Here is a 20137-nt window from a genome sequence, read left to right as displayed (position 1 = left end):
AAATATTTTCGATTAAGTGGCTGATCTACTTCAGAGCAGTAAAAACTTTGAAACTTTGTTTTGATTATGCTTGCCCATCTTCATGCTTGAAAGCTTTGTGTTTTGTTTTGTTCCCCCTTCCTTTTTCTACTCTATCAAAGGAGTCTAGCTTTTGCTGGAGTATAGTTTGGTGTGGGTTTTTGTTTGTTTGCTTGTTTTCCTTTTTTTTTTTTTTAAAAAAAAAAATCATGGAAGCCTGCATGACATGACAAGAGGATGTAAATGCCCCCTTTGAGCTCCTATAAAAAGTCTCAATCCTGGATTCCAGCTTGTAAGTGAGGAGGAGTTGTTTAGTGTTTTTTTTCCCCTCCTTCCCTGAATAAACCACTCTGCTGAGCTAACTTGGTGGAAAGAAGTACAATTTACTTTTGCATAAGGAAAAGTTGGAAGATGTGGATGGGAAAATGACTGTAAATGCAAACCCAATATGATAATAAGGCTGTGATGAGAGATGTGCATGTTTGAGGGCTTGGGAACAAGATGTCAAGTTCGGGAGTTTTGAGCAGCATCCATCTACTGAGGTCCCAGGATCTTGGAGTCTCTCTCATGTTCGTTTCTAAATTTGTGAAGCCCTCTAATAAAAGGTCTATTACTCTCTCAGGTGCTTCATATCCCAACTGACAATTATGTTGGTTATTTGTCTACCAGTGATCTTATAATGATCTACATGGAGTTGATCTTTTCCCCTTGTTTTGGTTTGCTTTTAGATAAAATAAGAGATGCAACTTTGGCTTAGGGTGTGTATTCTTAAAATGCTTTCTTTATTGGTTTTGATGCAGTTTTCAGTTGCGTTCCCATAACTGTTTTGTATGAGACTCTGCCTTACTTAGAGTATTTCATAATGGTTCATGCTTGCACTGTAAATACCTGTGTGATACTATGTTATAATTAGTTGGTGTGGTAGCCCATGCCTTACACATAGCATGATTTTTCTAAACGAAGAATTAATTTCCTATTGGGCTTCTCTGCGATAAGCATCATTGTGGTTCTCTAAAGTCTCATAAGTGTTTAATGAATTTATTTTCGTAATACATTTATGAGGTGAGGGGGTATTATCTCCAGCACACAGATACAAGACCAGAGGGTGCCAAATGGGAAACAATAGAAACCTCATTTTTCAGTGTATTAAGGACTTCATAGTTCCACTGACTTCAGCTGTAATAGATTTATCTTTGGCAAATCAGAGATGAACTTTAGGTCAGAAAATAATGAGCACACATCTGCAAGGCAGGTACACTTTTGATGGTAGCGATTTCCTATGGCATCACCAAGGTGTGTGGTAGAGGCAGGGGTAGAATCATGGTGTTTTTGACACCCGTTTATTGATTTAGCTACTGGATCATTTCCCTCCATCCCACATCCCTCTCCCTGCCCCCCTCTTTTTTTTTTTTAAGTCTCAGTTTCTTTTGTACCTTCTGACACAGTAGTCCAGGGCTCTCTTACGAAATGAAATTGGTCTAGTCTCAGGCCAACTTGGCATTTTCCATTCAGTCAGGGGTGGCTTATGTTGAAAGTATTGATCAAAGTTTGGACCATGAAGTATATGTGCTACGGGCTCCAACTAAAATTGTAGGGGCAATTCTAACCCAGTGCCTCCAGTTTTTACCCTAATTTTTAAGCTTTAGACTTTGGTGGAAAGGACACTAAAGGAATGCAAATTTTGAATTTATTTTAAGTGGTCTAGGGAAACCAAATAATATATACTGAAACTAATATCTAAAACCAAATTCCTGACTGAAATGAGGCCACTAAAAATGGCAAGTTCTGAGTTGGTTTGTGCAAAATAAGTCAACAGGTAGCTGAAGTTAACTAACTGAATTATGAAGAAGTGTAGTAGTGTGTCTCTCTTTTAACTCTATTCAGCTGAAGTTGAAATCTGTATGCATTAGAGAAGAAAACACTACCAAAAAGCTAGCTCTATTTTGGGGAGAGATTTTCAGCTTTGTATTTTTATTGTTCTGTGTTCTTAGGATCTCTTTCCCAGAACTTTTTGCAGAAGGATCTTCTAGTGCTTATGTAATGCTCATTGATCACAAAAGAATCAGGTGTAAGTAGCTAGATATTTAGAAGATATTTCAGGATCTGTTGAGTCTAATCAGTCTATGGAAATATTTTTACTTGTGATTAAGTGACTGTAAACATTCGTTTTAAATGATCTGAAACGCATAGTATTAAATCAACATTTTTTTACTACTGAATGAGGTATTATTTTTTCTCCTACACTCTAAATTTTAAAAAAATCTCGTGTTTTAAGTTTCAGTCCTGTTTCATCTCACTGCTCAAAGATAATCTGAATTATTTTCATTAAAAAATCAGTCATGCTCTTGAAGAAATGTGCACTCTTTAATCACCTTTAAAGATACTCTGACACTCAAAGAGAATCTTTTGTTCCCTAATTATGGATAGATGATCTTGGTCACTTTCAGAAGAAAGTATTTTTTACATTATTTTAAATTTTGTTTTATATTTTAAGGGGGAAAAACCAAGAAAGTGAAATTTACTTTCTCTTCTTTGTAATGTGTGTTGTGGAAACAGACTGGTTACACCTTTTCACTGGAATTTTAATTAAGTAAAGCTATAAAGTAACTAGGGTAGATGCTTTCTAAAACTGTAAATTGAAATCCATAAAAAACTAAGCATATTGCAAAAATGAAATTTATTCCATAAGTGAACTATGTAATACACTCTGCTTTGTTTCCACAGCACATATAACTTTATTGTACTGTACTTTTTGTCTAGTAAAAGGACATTGAAAATGAAGATATGAATGTTTTGCAATACTCACTCTATCTTTGGTGTTCTTTTATTTCTTTTACTGGATATTACCAGTATTTTATTTCTTACTATAAAGGCAATACAGCTTCTGGCGTAATACTTCATTAGGGAAGATGCTGTTTAGCTACTGCTCCAAAATGTTTTTCATTCCTGAATTATTTTGCAGCATAAACCTGAAGTTAGTGATGCATTTCATTTCAAATATGTTGAAAGGCTCGTCACAACTTGGAGAGACAGGAAAGTGGATTTTTTTTTTTAATGTTTTTGTTATATTTGGAGGTGACAAATTGGTAGGTTATGGAGTTTAGCACAATTTTGATTTGAGTGTACTCCTGTACTCCTGTCTGTTCTTTATGCAAACCCATGCACAAGTGCAGTCTGTGTCTTTCAGATCTTCTGGTCACCTCTCTAGATGATCACTGTGGCAGTGTTCAAGGTCTGGCATGTTCATGGCTCATTTGTCAACTTTCTTGCTCAACTGTTGCTGTCCTTCCACTGAATGTGCATCTGTTCAGATGCTAGAAAGACCATCTTTACAGTTTCAATAGATGAATGAGAATTAGTTTTAAATTCAGTGGGAGCTGGGCATTGTTATTATAGCAAACATCTAGAAAAAGCCCTGGTTCAGACTTCAAACTTGTGCTACAGTAAATTCTTTTTGAAAACCATTTTAACATCTGAAATGGATTTTATATTTGAAATGAAACCCTGAAGTTAATGATTTTTTCCTTGGTTGACCTAGTTGTAGGTTTTATTGCAAGTATAGTGCACCCCAAAATTCCTCCTGACAAAGGACTTTGAAAATGAAATGCTGTATAACATTACATCCTAAACTCAGCTCCACATCTGTGCACTTTGACTGTATTTCCCGGACCTCACCTGGCTGTTGTAAAAATAACTGCACTGAAGGTTGTAAAATGCCTATATATTGTGGTAATAGGGTCCATGTAAGTACTTAACATAGATGGATAGACAGATAGCATTAGTGCACTAGAGGGTTTCTTGAGAACACTAACCAGATTAAGTGCCAGTGTTCTGCTATGTAGCAATGTTAATTGCCAATTTTTGGCAGTTGCACAGGCACTAATTACTTTTTAATAGAACCAATGGAAGAAAATTTTTCACTAAGCTTTTATGGATAATTATTGCATTTTTTTCCTTCCAGGAGCTTGAAAGTTTGCTATTACAACATCTATCATATCTGTCTTTCAGATAAATGCTAGCAATACAGCACGTGCAAGATTGTATTCTGTAGCTTTATACCATCTTGGTCTGCTTTTTAAATGATACCATTTAGAACCTACTCCCTCACTGAACAAAGAGCTTATACAAATAACACATTAACACATTGCTTTGTCTTGTTCAAATGCATTGTGTTCCTACATGGTGCGTTACATAACAGCCACATCTGTAGGGACTGTCCACTCTACTCAGAGCTTTTGAAATGAAGCCTTACAACCATACTGAATAAATATGCTGGAGTGCTAGGATTTAATGCACTAAATTTACCATTCTCTGTTTCTAAAGGTTTCCAGGGTTTACTCTTCCTATGGCTCAGTCTCTCATTATGTGTTCATGTTGTGCTCAAAATTAAAAGAAACTGCTCTGTGAATGGTCTCAGAAAGACAACATCCATGTAAGATTATAAACTTTAAATCATGTTTAAAGATGAATGTGTCATTGCAGTTGGACTGAAAGAATATTGCCATCATCTTAACATTATCTTTCTGTCAAGGGTTTGTTACAGTTCATTGGGATTTTAATGTAACACTCATATTTCATAATACTTCATAAACCAATATGCTGTGAGTTCTCTGTGGTAATGAGTTAGGCTGAATACTGAATACTGTGGCTTCAGTATTCTGCACTGGCTACAGGGCAAAATATCAAGTCTTCAGCTATAGGAGATTCCTTGTAGGACAAGACCAACAGGTTTAAAAGGGAATGAGGCTTTGTGTTGGTCAAATTCTGGTAGTTTATCAGAAGGTCCTTAAGGTAACACGTATATGTGAAAACAAGACTGTTTTGATGGGCTGTGGGCAGGTGGAGCCAGTGTGCCACAAACCACCCCCTCTATGTGGGTCGATGCAGAGTTCATTCAGGTGTGCATGGATCCTGTGTTCACGCATCTTGCATTTGGCTCTAAAATACCCCTCCGGCAATCCTGGTCCTGTTTGAAAGATTACCAGAATTCGGACAGAACTTTTTTTTGTATTTTTTTTTTTCTTGAAATGTTTACTGGAATAATTATCTAACCACTATTAGAAAAAGGAAAAATGCGTGAGCAAACATTTATATCTGAAGTATTATTCGTAAGGATTTTGTTCTTAGTGTTGTGTTGTAATACATGTAATAAGTTCAACCTGTACACCTAAAGTTATAAATTACATCGTGATGTGAAATGATTATTATAGAGTAAGAAGCCTCTTTTGTAGTTTAAAAAATAATTTAAACATTGGCAATTGCTAAACCTGGTTGAAGCAATGTTTGCTTAGAGACCCATTAAAAAGATACTTTTAGTGTTTGTGTGTGTATAAGGATAATGTGTTTATAATGTAGTATATGCTCTTTCTCTTCTCTAGAGCCATTCAGTTGATTTACATTAATTGCTCCCCCATGCTTCTTTTTCTCTTTCTTTATGCCTACCATCATAAAAAAAAAAAAAAAAAAAATTACTCCTCCCCCTCCCAAAGTAAACTTTCCCTTCCAAGCCATCTCTTTGCACTTTCAGCCTTCCCTGCAACTTAGTAATGGAATAGTCACAAATCTAGTTTACAATATTTCATGTGGCATTCATTCACACATTCTAATGGGTTTAAAATTGGAGCTCCATATTGGTTTAATCGTGATGAAAAATCTTGTTGTTCTCCTGAAACTTAAATAAATAAAACTGTAACTTAAAAGGTTTGTTGCACTTTTTGAATTCTTTTATGGAACAATGATATTTTAATCAGCTTGAAGCATGTTACTTGTTTTGTAAGTTAGTAATTTGTACAGACACATACAAATGAATAGACGAGAAGGGGCAGAAGAAGCACTGGTCAAAGAGGTTTCCAGGGAAAGGAGAATGCTCTTAACAGTTGGAATAGATGGAGGATGGCAGAAACATTATCTGTGTGAAGTTACCCTCAGCATTGGCTGTAACTAAGTTTACTGGTTCTGTCATCTCCTAGTGGAAGAAACTACTACAGATGGTTCAAACACATGGTGTGAGTGACCTGTGAAGACTGTTTGGTAGATGGTTATGTCTAAAATCTGCCATTTTCCAAGACTGGGTAAACATGAACAAGGCACAGGAAAGAACCAACACCTATCAAAACAGTTAGATCCAAGAAATCCAAGTCGCATTGAGGACAAGGAATGAGAGGCCCTCTAAGTCACTCTACATCTTATAACAATCCAGTCCAGAACTTCCATTAACATCTGACTGTTGGGCTACATGGCTAGCACCGGTAGCACTAATGGGATTTTCCTCAGCAACTGTCGGTTTTCATAACTCATAATTCATTAATGGAGTATTACAGAATGCTGATACTTGTAGAAGTTCATTTGTCAGAACAAAATCCTGACTATGTGATCATTGTCTGAAGTCGGATGTGATCCAAGGCACTCCCTTCAGTTGCAGGCTCTCAATTTATGGGCCTTCTTAAATGTTAGAGCCAATCTGCTGAACATTATGAGATCTGCTGATGACACTGTTCTGCCACTTCTCCTGCGGTGTGTATGGGGAACAGGAGTACAGTTTTCTATATACACTTTCTTATTTAAGACTATATATGTTGATTTGGCACTAGTACACGAAGGATTTTGTGATGGATATTTGGAAAGTAGGGTTCTCTTTTACAGTAAGAAATGCTGGATGTACAGAATGGTCTTAATTCTGTACCATGGCCCTCACTGTTTCAGTAATGAGTTTGTCATTTATTTGAAGCTGGGTTCAAAGGCAGTTCATTCTTAATTCAAATGAAGATAATGAAACTGCTTATGGTCCTTGGCAGGAATGTTTTCTTACAGTGGTAAAATGCTGGTAAAATGCTTACCAAAGTAAGGGCAGTGGATATGTTTCACTAGTTGACAGTTTCCTAAATCTAAGTCTGTAAAAGCATAGGAAAGGCTAAGCAGGTGGTGCTAAGTCTAAAAGGGAAGTCTAATGGTGGTGCTCAAGTTGGTTGGTGTTTCTTCTAATAGGGAGATTACATTTTCCTTTTATTTATTAGTGTAAATCTATTAGGTATAAATCTACTTTGTATTTTTGTAATTGTAATTTCAAGTAATTTTGTAAGGAAATAAACAATAGTGTAAAATTGTTTTACAGTGAGAAGTCATCTTTGATAGTTCAAAATCTGTGTTTCTCTCTTTGGTTTTGATGGTAACCAGAAGTTTTGTAAAGAGGTATTTACTTATGGTCCGTTCTTTAAAAGACCCTTAATTAGATTTAATCTTCCTAATTATATCTCATTAGATTCAGAATAAATTTGTCTCTAGTGAGCATTTAACTACCTGGATGATTTAGGTTGTATTTTTAGTCCTTTTTTGGCTGTTGCATGGGATAAGAGAATTGGAACGGCTTTCGAGGTTTCTGATTTTTTTAAGGGCAGTTCAGTTTTAAAGAAATACTAAAATTGCTTGAGTCTACGCTTTATAAAATATTTTCTCTTTGAAAAGACAATAGTTTATTCTATAAATCTTAAAATGCTAAGAATGCTATTAAAACATTTCCCTGTGGGTTTTCTTTAAGATAATTGTTATGATGACAGCAAACCTACTTTGTAGCAAAAGTAAACAAGCTTTGGTGGGTTTACCTTGCGTGGCTGCCAGAACCCCACTCAGCTGCTCTGTCACTCCCTCTCCTCACCAGAACTGGAGAGAAAACAAAATAAAAAAGCTTGTGGCTCAAGATGAGGACAGGGAGATCATTCAGCAGTTACCGTCATGAGTAAAACAGACTTGATTTGGGGAAATTAGGTGGACGGGGAGAAACAATGGCAAAACCTAAAACGCCTTCCCCTCACCTTTCCCTTCTTCTCAAGATCAACTTTACTTCTGACAGTTCTACCTTCTTCCCTGAAGAGGTGCAGGAGGGATGGGGAATGGGAGATGTAGTCAATCCTAATGCTCTGTCTCTGCTGCTCCTTTCTCCTGATGCTCTTCCCTTGCTTCATCTTGGGTCCTCATCATGGCTTGTAGATCCTGCCAGCAAATGTGCTCTTGCCTGGGCTTCTCTCCATAGGCTGCACCTCCTGCCAAGAGCCTGCATCAGTGCAGACTTTCCATGGGCTGCACCTTCCTTCAGGTCACATCCTCCTGCTCTGGCTTGGAGTCCTCCACAGGATGCAGGGTAGATATCTGCTCAAGGTGGTCCTCCATGGGCTGTAGGGGAACAATGTTCATCACCATGGTGTTCTCCTTGAACTGCAGTATAATCTCTGCTCTGGCACCTGGAGCATCTCCTCACCTCCTTCTTCACTGACCTGGGTGTCTGCAGGGGTGTTTCTTTCACACTTCTCCCTCCCAGCTGTTGTTGGGCAGCGCTTTTACCCTTTCTTGAATGTGTTCTTGTAGAGATGCCACCATGTTGACTGCTGGGCTCAGCTGTGACTTGCAGTGGGTCAGTCAGAGCTGGGTGGAGTGACTGTGTCTGTCACGGGGCAGCCCCAACCTCTCTTCACAGAGGCTGCCTTGGAGCCCCCTGCCAGCACCTGGGCACCTGCATCCAACACAGAGGTCTTGTTCCAGAAAGTAAATGGAGTGTGCAACAGAAAAGGATTGATTGATACGTGACTTTTTTTTATAGGAAACCCAGATGCTGAAGGCAAGATGTGGTGTAAAGTCCTTGTCATAGCTCAGGAAGCATGTAACTCTGTTCCAGACTTAAAGTTCCACTGATGACTTCAGAATAGGTAAAGCTGTATTTTTTTTTGTGTAAGGATTCCTTCTTTATGTGCAAAGAAAAAAAAAAAATAATGTATTATCAAAAATTTTTTTTTTCTTTGCATTATTATAGTGTATTTTGGACATAATTCAAAGCAGTATTGAAAGTGCAGGGTCTTTACTTTTGGTTTCTAATGAAAGCTTGCTAGCTGGGTAGCCAAGTAGCGCAAGTAGTGTGTGGTCAGCCTGCTATGCTGATACTTGTCAGGTTCCTTTTTAGGTTATTCAAATTTGTTTTTTTTTTAACCTGTGCCCTTCAATTGTATTTGTGTTACAGCAAGCTTGTTGTTTTTTCCATGAATAGTTTCTTTTTATTTCATTTTAGAAATGCTGTAACTTTTTTTTTTTTTTTTAAATTCACATTGCATTAGACATCTTAAGTGTTATGCCAGTTTCACATCAAGAGTTTTAGTTTTTGGTTGCCATAGGTAAGGGCTGAGTTTGAGTAAATGCTTTGTTGCAGCTTCAGAGGGACATTTCAAATTTCCTTGCAGGAGCAATTTGCAATTCTGACATTCAGTGAATGCACTGAATTGTCACTGTGTTGTGATGGCATTTACTGTGGGAGCTAAGAGGCTTTGTTAGGGCATGAAGCTTATTTTAACTTTTGTGAAATGTAGTCCATTCTCCAGAGACGAAAGATGGTGGTTATTAGTACAAAACGACTATTTTAACAGGTTGGATAGCAACAAGCTGTTAAAGTGAACATCCTGAACAATACTGTATTCAAAGTCTTCATAAAAGCGATGACAGCTTACAAGAAAAGAAAGAGAAGCAATATTAAATCAGTTGTGTCACACTTGTTTTCAAGAAGGTGATTTTAAAATCAATTTTGTGACCCAAAGTGAATGTGATTGATAATTGACTGATTTCAAAGGGGCAAGTATCTGGGGCATCAGAGGAGGGGAAAACCTACAGCTAAGGCAAAGTCAAAAAAGTGCGAGGCAGAAATTTCAGAAATAGACAAGAAATGGTAATTATAAACCTATAAGTGTGACTCCTTGAGTCCCTTCGTTTAAGAAATACACACAAAGTATTTTATGTTAAACAAATATGCTAGTTTTCTCTTCATTGAATGTGTTTATCTTGTGAGCAGATGGGTGCTACAGCATGTCCCTGGGGGAAGTGCAAATCTGAAGTATTGAAGTATTGCAGGGGCTGGGTGGGATGAGGCGAATAATGTGAAATGGACTTGGCCTTTTTAAGTTCTGTATGTGAAATATTATAGTTCAAGAGGAAAAAGCAAAGCTGAAAACAGCAGCTGAGAGAGTCTGTACACAGCTGTCTAATTTTGCTTTAGGGGCAACCATAGCCTGCCACCAGGCTTCCTAGGTTTTATACAAGTATTTACATTGCTGCTTAGAACAAAATACCTCAGGCTGGAAAGTGGAATAGACTCAGTAATTGGGTGGTGAAGAGAAAAAAAATCCACATGTTGCTTCCACACATACTTTGTGATTCAAAATGATTTATATCATTCAGTTACATATTGGGACCATATTGTACCAGATACCATAGAATATCCTAGTGGTTTGCAGTGTACGGATAAGAAAAAAATCAATGGGTGAGTATTAACTGGTAGCACAGGAAAGCAGTATTAATCAATATGATTAGTTCAGCTATGCCTTTTCACATATTTTGTAGGAGGAGATAGAAAGAAGATAATGGTTTTCTGCAGAAATATCCACCCTACATCTGTGAGATATCATTAGAGAAAGCTCATGAATTCTCACCTGGGGGATAATCATAGATACTCTGTCGTTGCCATTCCTGCTGCATGGCTGTGTGAGAGCATACCGTGGAAGAGGGGGAAGGGAAAACAAAACATAGAATGCTTGGAAAGGTGTTCCAGTAGAGAGGAACGTCTTTCAAGAAGACTTGTTAGGTTAGTCATCTTTGCAACAACATTCTGGATAGTTCTGGGTAGTTCTGGATGAAGCAAACTTGTCTTTCACAAGGCCTTGGAAAAACGATCTTGCAATAATCTGTACAGTTGCTGGTGACTGCCTTCTCCCTCAGCAGTCGCTGATGTTTTTCCTAAGATTTCTACCATCAGAGCATAACAGTATCTTTTTGGCCTGTAATGATTATGAAAACTGTTCAGCAGGGTGTATGAGTAAGAGCGCCAGGCACAATACGTGGATGTTATAGATCATGGAATAACTACCTTCTTGTACAGCTGCTCTTTCTCCATCAGTAATCACTCTGTCTTGGGGAATGGAAGCCTATATTTGTCAGTGGCAGCAGACCCGGTCTCCGATAACAAGTGATTGCAACACAGCAAGGACTGGATGGTTGAAGTGGTATTGATGGCTCAATTGCTCCCAGTTAATTACAGCCTTCTCTGCTGAAGCCAGAAATCCTAGTGGACAGATGACATCACTGCCTCTTTCTTTTTTCTCCCACTATATAAACTACATAAACTTGTTCTTAGTAGCTTCTCCTCTCTCAAAACCAGCTCTGCTCTGTTTTTGCAAAGCAATGCCATCCCCAAACACACCAGCTCCCTTTCGGCACTGTTGCACTCTCACATTCCACCATTTTACAAGCTTCCACTGCAATGTCATGTTTTGTGACTCCTGTTTGTCTGGTTTTCTTCAAATCTCCAAATCCAGTGTCAAAGGCTGTCACTCCTGGCACATCTTTCATGGTGAGTGAATGCTGAGGATTCCAAGATTTCTAGCTGTCTAGTTGTCATTGCAGTAGTGCATTTGCCGCAAAGACCTAAAGGATGTAAAGAGCTGGGAGTAAATATATTCAAATACACTTGAAAAAAATCTATTTTTTACACTATTGTGAATTTTAGGGGCCTGATTTCTTGGTTTGTTGTTCGGGGTTTTTTTCAGTTCCTTGTTTAGAAGTAAAGATATCCCACATGTTAGGGCAACTAGAACATTTTTGCAGTGATCTTATCAGTTCCCCTTCTAGTGTGTTGCCACTGTTCAGGTTTTATGGCTACTGAACTCAGAGGCTGCCCTTCCTTGGCAATAAACAATTTCAAAGGCTGTGAAGAATTTTTCTAGAGGAAGAGGAACTGAGCAGCTTCTGTCAAGATCGTTTTAAGGGTTTCAAAGCAGTGCGATTTGGATGAACTTCTCACAGTGGACCTGATCAGATGAAGCAAGAAAAGAACATGCAGCTGTGATCATGTTCTGTGTCTTAGGAATGAGTATTGCATCATCTGGGGTTTCTGGAGCTGCAAGCCCCATTTATTCCCCTGCTTTCTTCCTTTCTGGGTGTGTTACAGGTTGTTTGCAATATCTATTTCAGAAATACTGTGTTTTAGTGTTCCTAATTTTATGAGACTCTTCAAGCATGTCGTTGCTGTCTTGCCTGTATCAAGGCTCTTATTTTTCAAAGTTCTCCAAGTTTAAAAGCATTTTTTATCTTAATTACACTCTTGATTCTTTTTAAGGAGACCTTTAAATGTGAAACTCTGAAAGCTCTACTTTATGGCTGCAGTGAGGTATTACTTTTAGTCAGCTATTGGGACACATATTAAAGAATTCTGTGTACAGAATTGTGTATATTCTGGGTTCACTTCTGTGTATGCACAGATCTGTTGCTCAAATCTATTGTTTCTGGCTTTTGCATATTGGTTTTAAGACATCCCCTCTATTCAAAGACTCTAAAAATAAAACAACACAAAACAGACTGAAATTTCCTTCTTGGACAAGCATCAGAAATGAATTATGCTCAGCTCCACTGAATAACCAGAATTATTGTAGGGATTAAATTGGCCACTAATGCTGTACCTTTTATTTTTTTTCCTAGACTATGCAGGCATGATCTTTTCGTGTGAAACTTCTTTTAAATTCTTCACTGCTGTAAGTATGGCTTTGATGGGAGAAGTGTTTTTCAGCGTTTCAGTGTATTTGCTGCATGACTGATGCAGCCTAATATGACTTATCACAACATGACTTGTCATCAGAAAAAAGCTGAGAAAACAAACCTCGGTTCCTGGAAGCTAATGCTGAGAAAACCAGTGTTAAAGGCAGAGCAAGAAAAATGCATGCTTTTAACAGTGACTTCTCTCTTCTCTTTTTCCCTTTCCGCTTAAAGGAAAAAAATCTGGGCAATAGAAAGTTGGCAAGTAGCAAAGTTTTAAATAAGATCCTGGATTTGGAGATTGTTTTCTAGTGTTCAGGCAACGGAACAAGAAAAGAGTTTATTGCCTTGGTTCTTTTTTTGGGGGGCACAATTATCTCTTAATAGGGGAGGGAGGCTAACAATTAGCAAAATAACTGTGAAGGTTGTAGATTTTAAATGGTGTTGTAGTATTAGTGGTTACTCACATTAATCTGAAAGTTGAAGGCATTCATTTGCAGTAGCCTCGCTTTTCAAGATTGTGTTATTAGCATTTATTTTTTAAAATTAATTTTCTAAGTTTCTGTTCTTATGGCTGTTCTCCTGAAACTAATGAGCTTTGTGGAAGTCAAAAATGAAGCACAAATCAGAATATGTTCTCTGTAGTCAAATAGAAGTATTTGATCATTTTATACATATTTAGGCATGTAAATACACTGAGGAGCATAATTAGTTTACTGAGGTTGAACTGCTAAGCTCTTGCAAGATGAAAAAACAGTGATAAAAAGATTGGTAACTGGTGTCTATAATGAGTTGAATTCTGTATTTAACTTGGTAAGAGTGAGTTTATCTGAATAGTAATTATACTGGAAAGAAATTTGGAACATGTTTGAAGGTGTTTCAAGGCCTCAAAAGTGTTAATGAGAGAAACCTTAATGCAGTCCCAACCTGTAACAGCTGTTTTAATGTTCAAAAAATATAGCCTGTATCCTAGCCCTTGGTATTCAATATCATTTTTGCTGGCTTTCTGCTTTCAACGTCACAATTGAAAGTGGGAACTAAGGTAGGATTCTAATGTAAGGAACTGCTAACAGTAGACGGATATGTAACAGCATGACATCAAAGTGAGTGCTATATTATTTTAGCCAGCTACTTTCAGTTCAGGATGAAAGAGAGGGTATGAGGAGAAACACAATGAGTCTCCAAGTCTACCAACATGAAAAAAAGCAAACTGCTGGAAAGAACACCTGAAGAGATACAGCATGAATTCAGTAACCAACGCTATTATATGTCTGACATGATTTTATTTTGTGGATCATATTAGTGTGAATATGTAAAATTTTTCTTCCTTCCAAGAGGCAATGGGCACAGGGCACAAATAAGAAGGGGTTTTGGTCCAGATGGCGTCTAAAGTTCCCTTCCAGCCTCAACCATTCTGCAGTTCTGTGATTGTATTAATGTTTGTTGTCAATGAATCCTGAAAGAAGATTCTGGGAGAAGTGAATATTTAAAATGCATTTAAAAATATTATATATTATATTTTTTTAGAATTCATGTGTTTGAACTTTCCTAGCATGAATTTGAAAAGTTATTTTTATTACCTATCACTCAGCAGAATTTTCTAATTATATACTTAACTGCAATGTATAGAATTTTATAATATATTGTAGTTGCCATTCAGTTACAGAGGAAGAACAGCAGGAAACTTAAGCCATAGCTTGCCAAAAGAGTCTATATAAGAAATATTTTTCAGTTTAATATCCTATCTGTGCTGTAATTTGAATGTGTTATTTACTAGCTAGGGGAATTAAAGAAAACTTGGCTTAATATTTTATAATCCTTTCTCAAATAATTCAAAGTGAGTTAATATCCTAAAAGGCATGTGACTCATTGGTAAAAATTGTCACCTATTTCAATGGATGCGATTCTTGTCACATAAGCATATCTTTAGTTAGTGAGAGCTGCCAGCTGCCTACTATTTTTTTTGAGCACTTCTATTATATCATTGGCTAATAATTTCCTTGAGGCTTTAAATAGATTCAGAGTTTTTAAGGCTAAATCTCAAACTGTTACTACAGACTTATCCTTTGACTTACACACTACAAGTGCTGAATGTCAGCTCTAGAAATCCTGTTGAACTCTATGAATAAACCAGGATGCATTTGGGCTAATGTTTAGCTGTTTAGTTGGTTCTGTAAATGACATGGAAAATGTACCTAACTCAAGTGTAGGTATAAGGTGTTATAAAGTTATAAGTAACTTTTTGATTGGGGAGATGAAACAAATTGCATAACAATATCATATGGTTGAATTTTTTCATTGCTTATTTTAAGCTTGGAGAAGTCATCAGCTCAGAAAGTTCAGACAGTTACTCTTCACCCTTATGAATTTGTCCTTTTCTGAGCTCTATGACTTCTCAGCATCATTGCAGTCAGCTTAATTTCGTTCTGTGAAATAGGCATCAGCAACATGTCAAGCCAGTAACTCGTGAAGAAAAATACCTTTAAGAATCCTATTAAAAAACATAAACCTATAAAAATGTGTCAACTAGAAATATTTATTTTTCAAGCATTTTGAAGTGTGATTGTTCTTTTTCAGATTGTATTTTGGCTCTGTGCAGAATATCTGTGTGGAAAATGGCTTTTTTTTTTTTGTTTGTTTTCCCCAAAGGTTTTATCTAGCTTGAGGAAGGGATAGAAACAGAAAGGGGAAATGGAAGAATATGACTAAAATGCAGCCACAGCTTTGAACACTACTTTAGTGATTTTAATGGTCTAAGTGTTTTTGTAGAGGTAAACCTCCCTTGTCTAGAGTTAATACATGTTATCTCATGGCTGACATCTCTTGTTTCCTCAGTTGCTCTTCCTCCCATCTTCCTTGCAAGTAGAGAAGAAACATCTGTTCAGGACATACTTTTCAGCTTGCTGGAGTGGTTTGACCATTTTAATATTGCAATAAGTAGTGTTTGAAAGCTCATTTTAGGCACCATCTTCAAGTATATAATTTATTTTTAGACAAAGTAGATGAATACTCATAGAAGCTACTTGTCTTATTCATTTAAACTATGATCTTAGACTTATCATTTACTTATTTCCATCCATGTTCGCTTTCATATCTGCATATCAATTGGGCAATTTAGGAAATGCAAGATCTCTTAGCAGTGCTTAAGCAATTTCTTAAATGCAACTTTTTTTTTTTTTTTTTTAACATGATTGATAGTGATGAATAATGTAATTTTTTTTTCTTTATATGATTGGTGAATCCACCTCTGGTATGTTGAGAATGCCGAGTCCTATCAGTTGCAAGTGTCTGTAACAAGGTTATGGGAACCTAAACCTATTGGTGATCGCCAAGTTCCCTTTTTCCTTAGGCTAGGATGGAGAAGGAGTGTGCTTTATTTTGGACAATAGCATAATACACTGAAAGTATAATTACATTTGTTTAGAGCTTTTTTGTGGGATGGATTTTGAGTGTAAAATACAGGCTAATCATTCAGAAGTTAGGAGTACTAAACGGCATACTAAAAGAAGCCGAGGCAATTTTTAATAATTAATGCCATTCCGTATGTTGAGTTTGTTACCCAGAATCCAGTACTGGTTTATCCAGTAAAATATTTTTCTGGATGCATGTACCAGTTGAACAATGTTTCATCTGAAGACATTCAAAGATAATTCTTTCACATTGGCTAAAGTGTAGGTTTACAGCATGTATGCTAATGCAACTTAGGTAATATGATAAGAACAGGAATTACTCTTTTTCATCACTGGAAGAAAGAAAACAGAACGAGTAAAGGTTCAGTTTTAGTTTGGGTTGTTTGGTTGGTTGGTTTATTTTGGTGCATTTTGTTGTTGTTGTTTTGTAATTATAAGTAATATGATTTCATAGGTTTTTAGAAATAACTGTTTGGGATACAGGAAAGCAGGTTTCAAGATTAAATGTGCTGAATTTCATTTAAATACATTAAAAAATCGAAGTATGAAAACCACTCTACTTCTCTATTACTCAAAAAAGGTATATTATTGCGATAGTTAAAAGCATTTGTCTTGTGGCAGAGATCCTTATGCAGATGTACCTCGCATTCAAGGAGCAAGATTTCCAAAATTGCCATATACAAGGTGACTAATTAGGGCCTAAAGAAACAGAGTGTTATTTGAGAGGAGAAAAAAAAAATCGTTTTGGAATACTTTGTGTAATCCCCAAAGATAAAGCTGCTGTCTTCCAAAGAGCATTGAATATGAGTCCTGGCTGTGTTTTCCTGCTGTCCTTATGGGACTTGCTGAGGTAGGCAACTGTACAAAGTATTTCTTTTGCATCCCATGTGTGTTGTCTAAGTTTAACTCATGAACAGTATGACCTCATGCTCATAAAAACAGTGTTGACTTTTTCCAGGAATTAAGTTGTGCCGTCCATAGGGAACTGTCTGTCCACTGTTGGAGAAGATGATGTGGGGTCAGGCTGGTGTTTCTGAGGCTGGGCAATGCAAGGGTGCTATGATGTACTCAATCTGTAGGGAGTTCCAGACGAGCCTTCCTGTGTGGAATTTCTGCCTTGCAAATCAAAGAAAAGACCAGACAGACCTTGTACAACATATGTCCTGGTGGGTTCCCAGGTCTCTGGGGTTGCCTGCACTTTTTTCAACACAACTGTGAGCATTGTAATTTTGTATCTTCACAGGGTAAGTGGTTTTGGCAGAAATACTCCAAACATCACAAAACAAACACCTGACTAGGTTCTGTGTAGCCTTCAGTTCGCTCCCTGGCCAGCCAGAGTGCTTTGCTTGAGAGAGTTTGCCCAAAACTGCGGCTCCTCATGTGGCTTCTGGTTTTTGTGGAAGTCCTGGCAACCACTTCCTGCTCAGCTTTAATTGAGAGTTATAAACCAAGGATTTGTGTGTTATCACACAGGACTCATGGAGACATGGAGTACTGTTTTGGACTTTTTTTTTTTTTCTGTTCTAATAACAAATTAAGTAGAATGAGTCTTTAATTCATGTGTTACAGAGTATGTGTGAGCAGCATGGTGGTGAAAGAAAATGTGCTAACATATGTATTTCTCTTTCAGAAATATGACTAGAGGCAGGTTAGCAGATACAAACTGAAGGACTTCTGTCTATGCTATCCATATGTGCCTTACTATTTAATCTCTTTGCAGAGTATTGCAGATGTTCAGTACTTGATTTTGAAGGTTAAAGAGAAAACGATAGAAGCAGTAATTAAAAAGATTTATTTTCTGAACATCCTTTTTATTTCTTAATTTCCTTCACTTGATCTCGTGTCAGGGATGCTGAATACCTGTATAGCTTGTGAGCAAATCCTTCTTTTTGTAGAGTCCATGCTAGAGGGAAGGAACTGAGAGGCTTAATTGGTCCCAAAGGCTGTCTGTGAGCCTGGGTGCTGGGAACGGCTTAATGCAGAGACTGATTTCCCACTTGCTTGTTGGCTGCATGTTGAAGGTGAAACAAGAAGCATGTCAACAGAGGGTATTCCTGAATGGAAGAGGCATTTTTAATCCCTGGTTGTGGTGGGTTGACCTTAGCTGTCCATTAGGTGTCCAACAGGCAGCTCTGTCACACCCCCTTCTTAACGGGACAGCCGGAGAAAAAATACAATGAAAATTTTGTGGTTTGAGATAAAAGCAGGGAGATCACTCAGCGTTTATTACCAATCATGGGCAAAACAGGATTGACTTGGAGAAAATGAATGTAGTTTGTTGCCAGTTTGTTGCTCCTCCCCTGTTCTAATGTGGTGTCTCTTTCACAGGATACAGTCCTTTATAAACTTTCCCAGTGTTGTGCCCTTCCCATGGGGTGCAGTTCTTCAAGAACTGCTCCAGCATGGGTCCTTTCCATGGGGTACAGTCATTTGGGAATGGACTGGTCCAGCGCAAGTCCTCCGTGGTGTAACAGATCTCTCCAGAAAACATTCTCCGGCACAGGCTCTCCATGGGGTCACAACTTCATTCAGGGCACATCCGCTTGCTCTGGTATGGTGTTCTACATGGACTGCAGGGTGGATATTTGCTCTGGTGTGGTCCTCCATGGGCTGCAGAGGGGCAACTGGCTTCACCATGGTCTTCTCCTTGAACTGCAAGAGAATCTCTGCTCTGACAGCTGGAATACCTCCTTGGTGTCTGCATGGCTTTTTATCTCACATGTTCTTACTCTTCCCTCACATGTGCTGTTGTACTATGTTTTTTACCCTTCCTTAAATATATTATCACAGAGGTCCTACTAGCATCCTTGATGGGCTCAGCTTTAGCCAGTGGTGGGTCTTGGAGTCAGATGGAACTGGCTGTCTCCAACGTGGGGGCAAATTCTGGTGTCATCTCACAGAAGCCATTCCTGGAGCCACCCTGTTACCAAAAGCTTGCCAGGTAAACCTGATACACTGGCAAAATACATTAGAAAAGTAACAAAGCTTCCTTTTTGGTATCAAGTCAGTTGTTTAGAGCCTCCTTTACACTGTGACTGAGTAGGGAAATAGACATGTTGGTTCATTGTATGAACTGAAAATTCTACTTTGGGAAATACTAGTATATGTGCCTTGCAGATACTCAAGTTTTCCCTTGTCATTCTTTGTGTCTTATTTTAAAAATTTACTGTAAAAGACTGTTGTGTTTAAAAAAAAAAAAAAAAGCAAGAACAAAACCCAAAACCAAATAAAATTTTCTGTCTTTCAAGAGAAATAAAAAAGGTGAAATCTGGTAGATTTTAATCATTTGGCAAGGAGGAGAATAGGGCTGTCAAACCTGGAAGCTTATTAAATCATTTTTTGTAACAATTTTAACACTGGGTAATTAACAGTTTGGTGGAGAAAAACTCTTTTGCAGACTAGAAAATGCTCAGTATATATGTTAATGCAAGTTTAAAGTGATGATAATCCATGTGAATTCTAATACAGAAGAGGCTGTGTCAGAGGCTGTTATATCTTCCTTCCACTACTTGTTCGTGGAGTGGTCTGCTGTATGCTAGTACATCATTGTCTGGGTATGTACAAGAATAGTCTGTGCACTTTCATAAGTAAAGCAGTTGTCTTGTTGTTTAAACAATGAAAAGTTGCTGCAGATATAAGTGAGAAAGGTTACAGTGAATTTTTAAGAGGGGTGGAGTGTAAAATGTCTTGGGAGAAAAGAAGAAGCTATTTTGGTGTTTTATAGCACATTCTAGAGGATCCCACAAAGTTTTTCATGGAAAGTTTTCTTGTGGGAAGCCCTGGGACTTTCATGTGGTGATAGTGTCATTCATGCTGCACCACCTATTGTAAGAAATGCAATCTTTCCTTTTCTTTGTTGTTGTTTTGAAATTGGAAGTCACGAAAGAGTAGGGTAGCATTCAAACTGTAGGTTATTAAAAGATATTTTTAGTAAGTGACATGATTTTCTTTTTTTTTTTTTTGTAACCTGCATATCCGTATTAGAAGGTAACTGTAAGTAGCATTCCGTGTTGAAGCTTGCTCACCTGATGCTCTGCTTTTCTTTACTAGCTCTAAAACAGATATAGACTTTGTATTTTTTTTTCTTTTTTTAATAGGAATTGGGATCTGTAAACAAGTAAAGTAGTATTTCTTTCTTCTGGAAAGATAGTGTG

General features: G+C 37.5%; 1 protein-coding gene across 3 annotated transcripts in view; it reads left to right on the top strand.

Moving 5' to 3' along the window:
- Positions 1–20137, top strand: part of PRR16 (proline rich 16) — a 154455-nt gene that overhangs the window by 15528 nt on the left and 118790 nt on the right. The window contains exon 2 of one of the 3 annotated variants that reach the window (XM_065045331.1): positions 12520–12572. The exons of the other annotated variants lie outside the window; for them this stretch is intronic. Within the exon in view, the coding sequence (XP_064901403.1) occupies positions 12531–12572 (42 nt within the window). The 5' untranslated portion in view covers positions 12520–12530. The remainder of the gene's footprint in view (positions 1–12519; positions 12573–20137) is intronic. 3 annotated transcript variants of the gene reach the window in all.

This window comes from Columba livia, chromosome Z (assembly GCF_036013475.1).
Source record: "Columba livia isolate bColLiv1 breed racing homer chromosome Z, bColLiv1.pat.W.v2, whole genome shotgun sequence".
Classification (NCBI taxonomy): domain Eukaryota; kingdom Metazoa; phylum Chordata; class Aves; order Columbiformes; family Columbidae; genus Columba; species Columba livia.
Note: the sequence above shows the minus strand (reverse complement) of the source record. Positions and strands in the feature narration are given on the sequence as shown.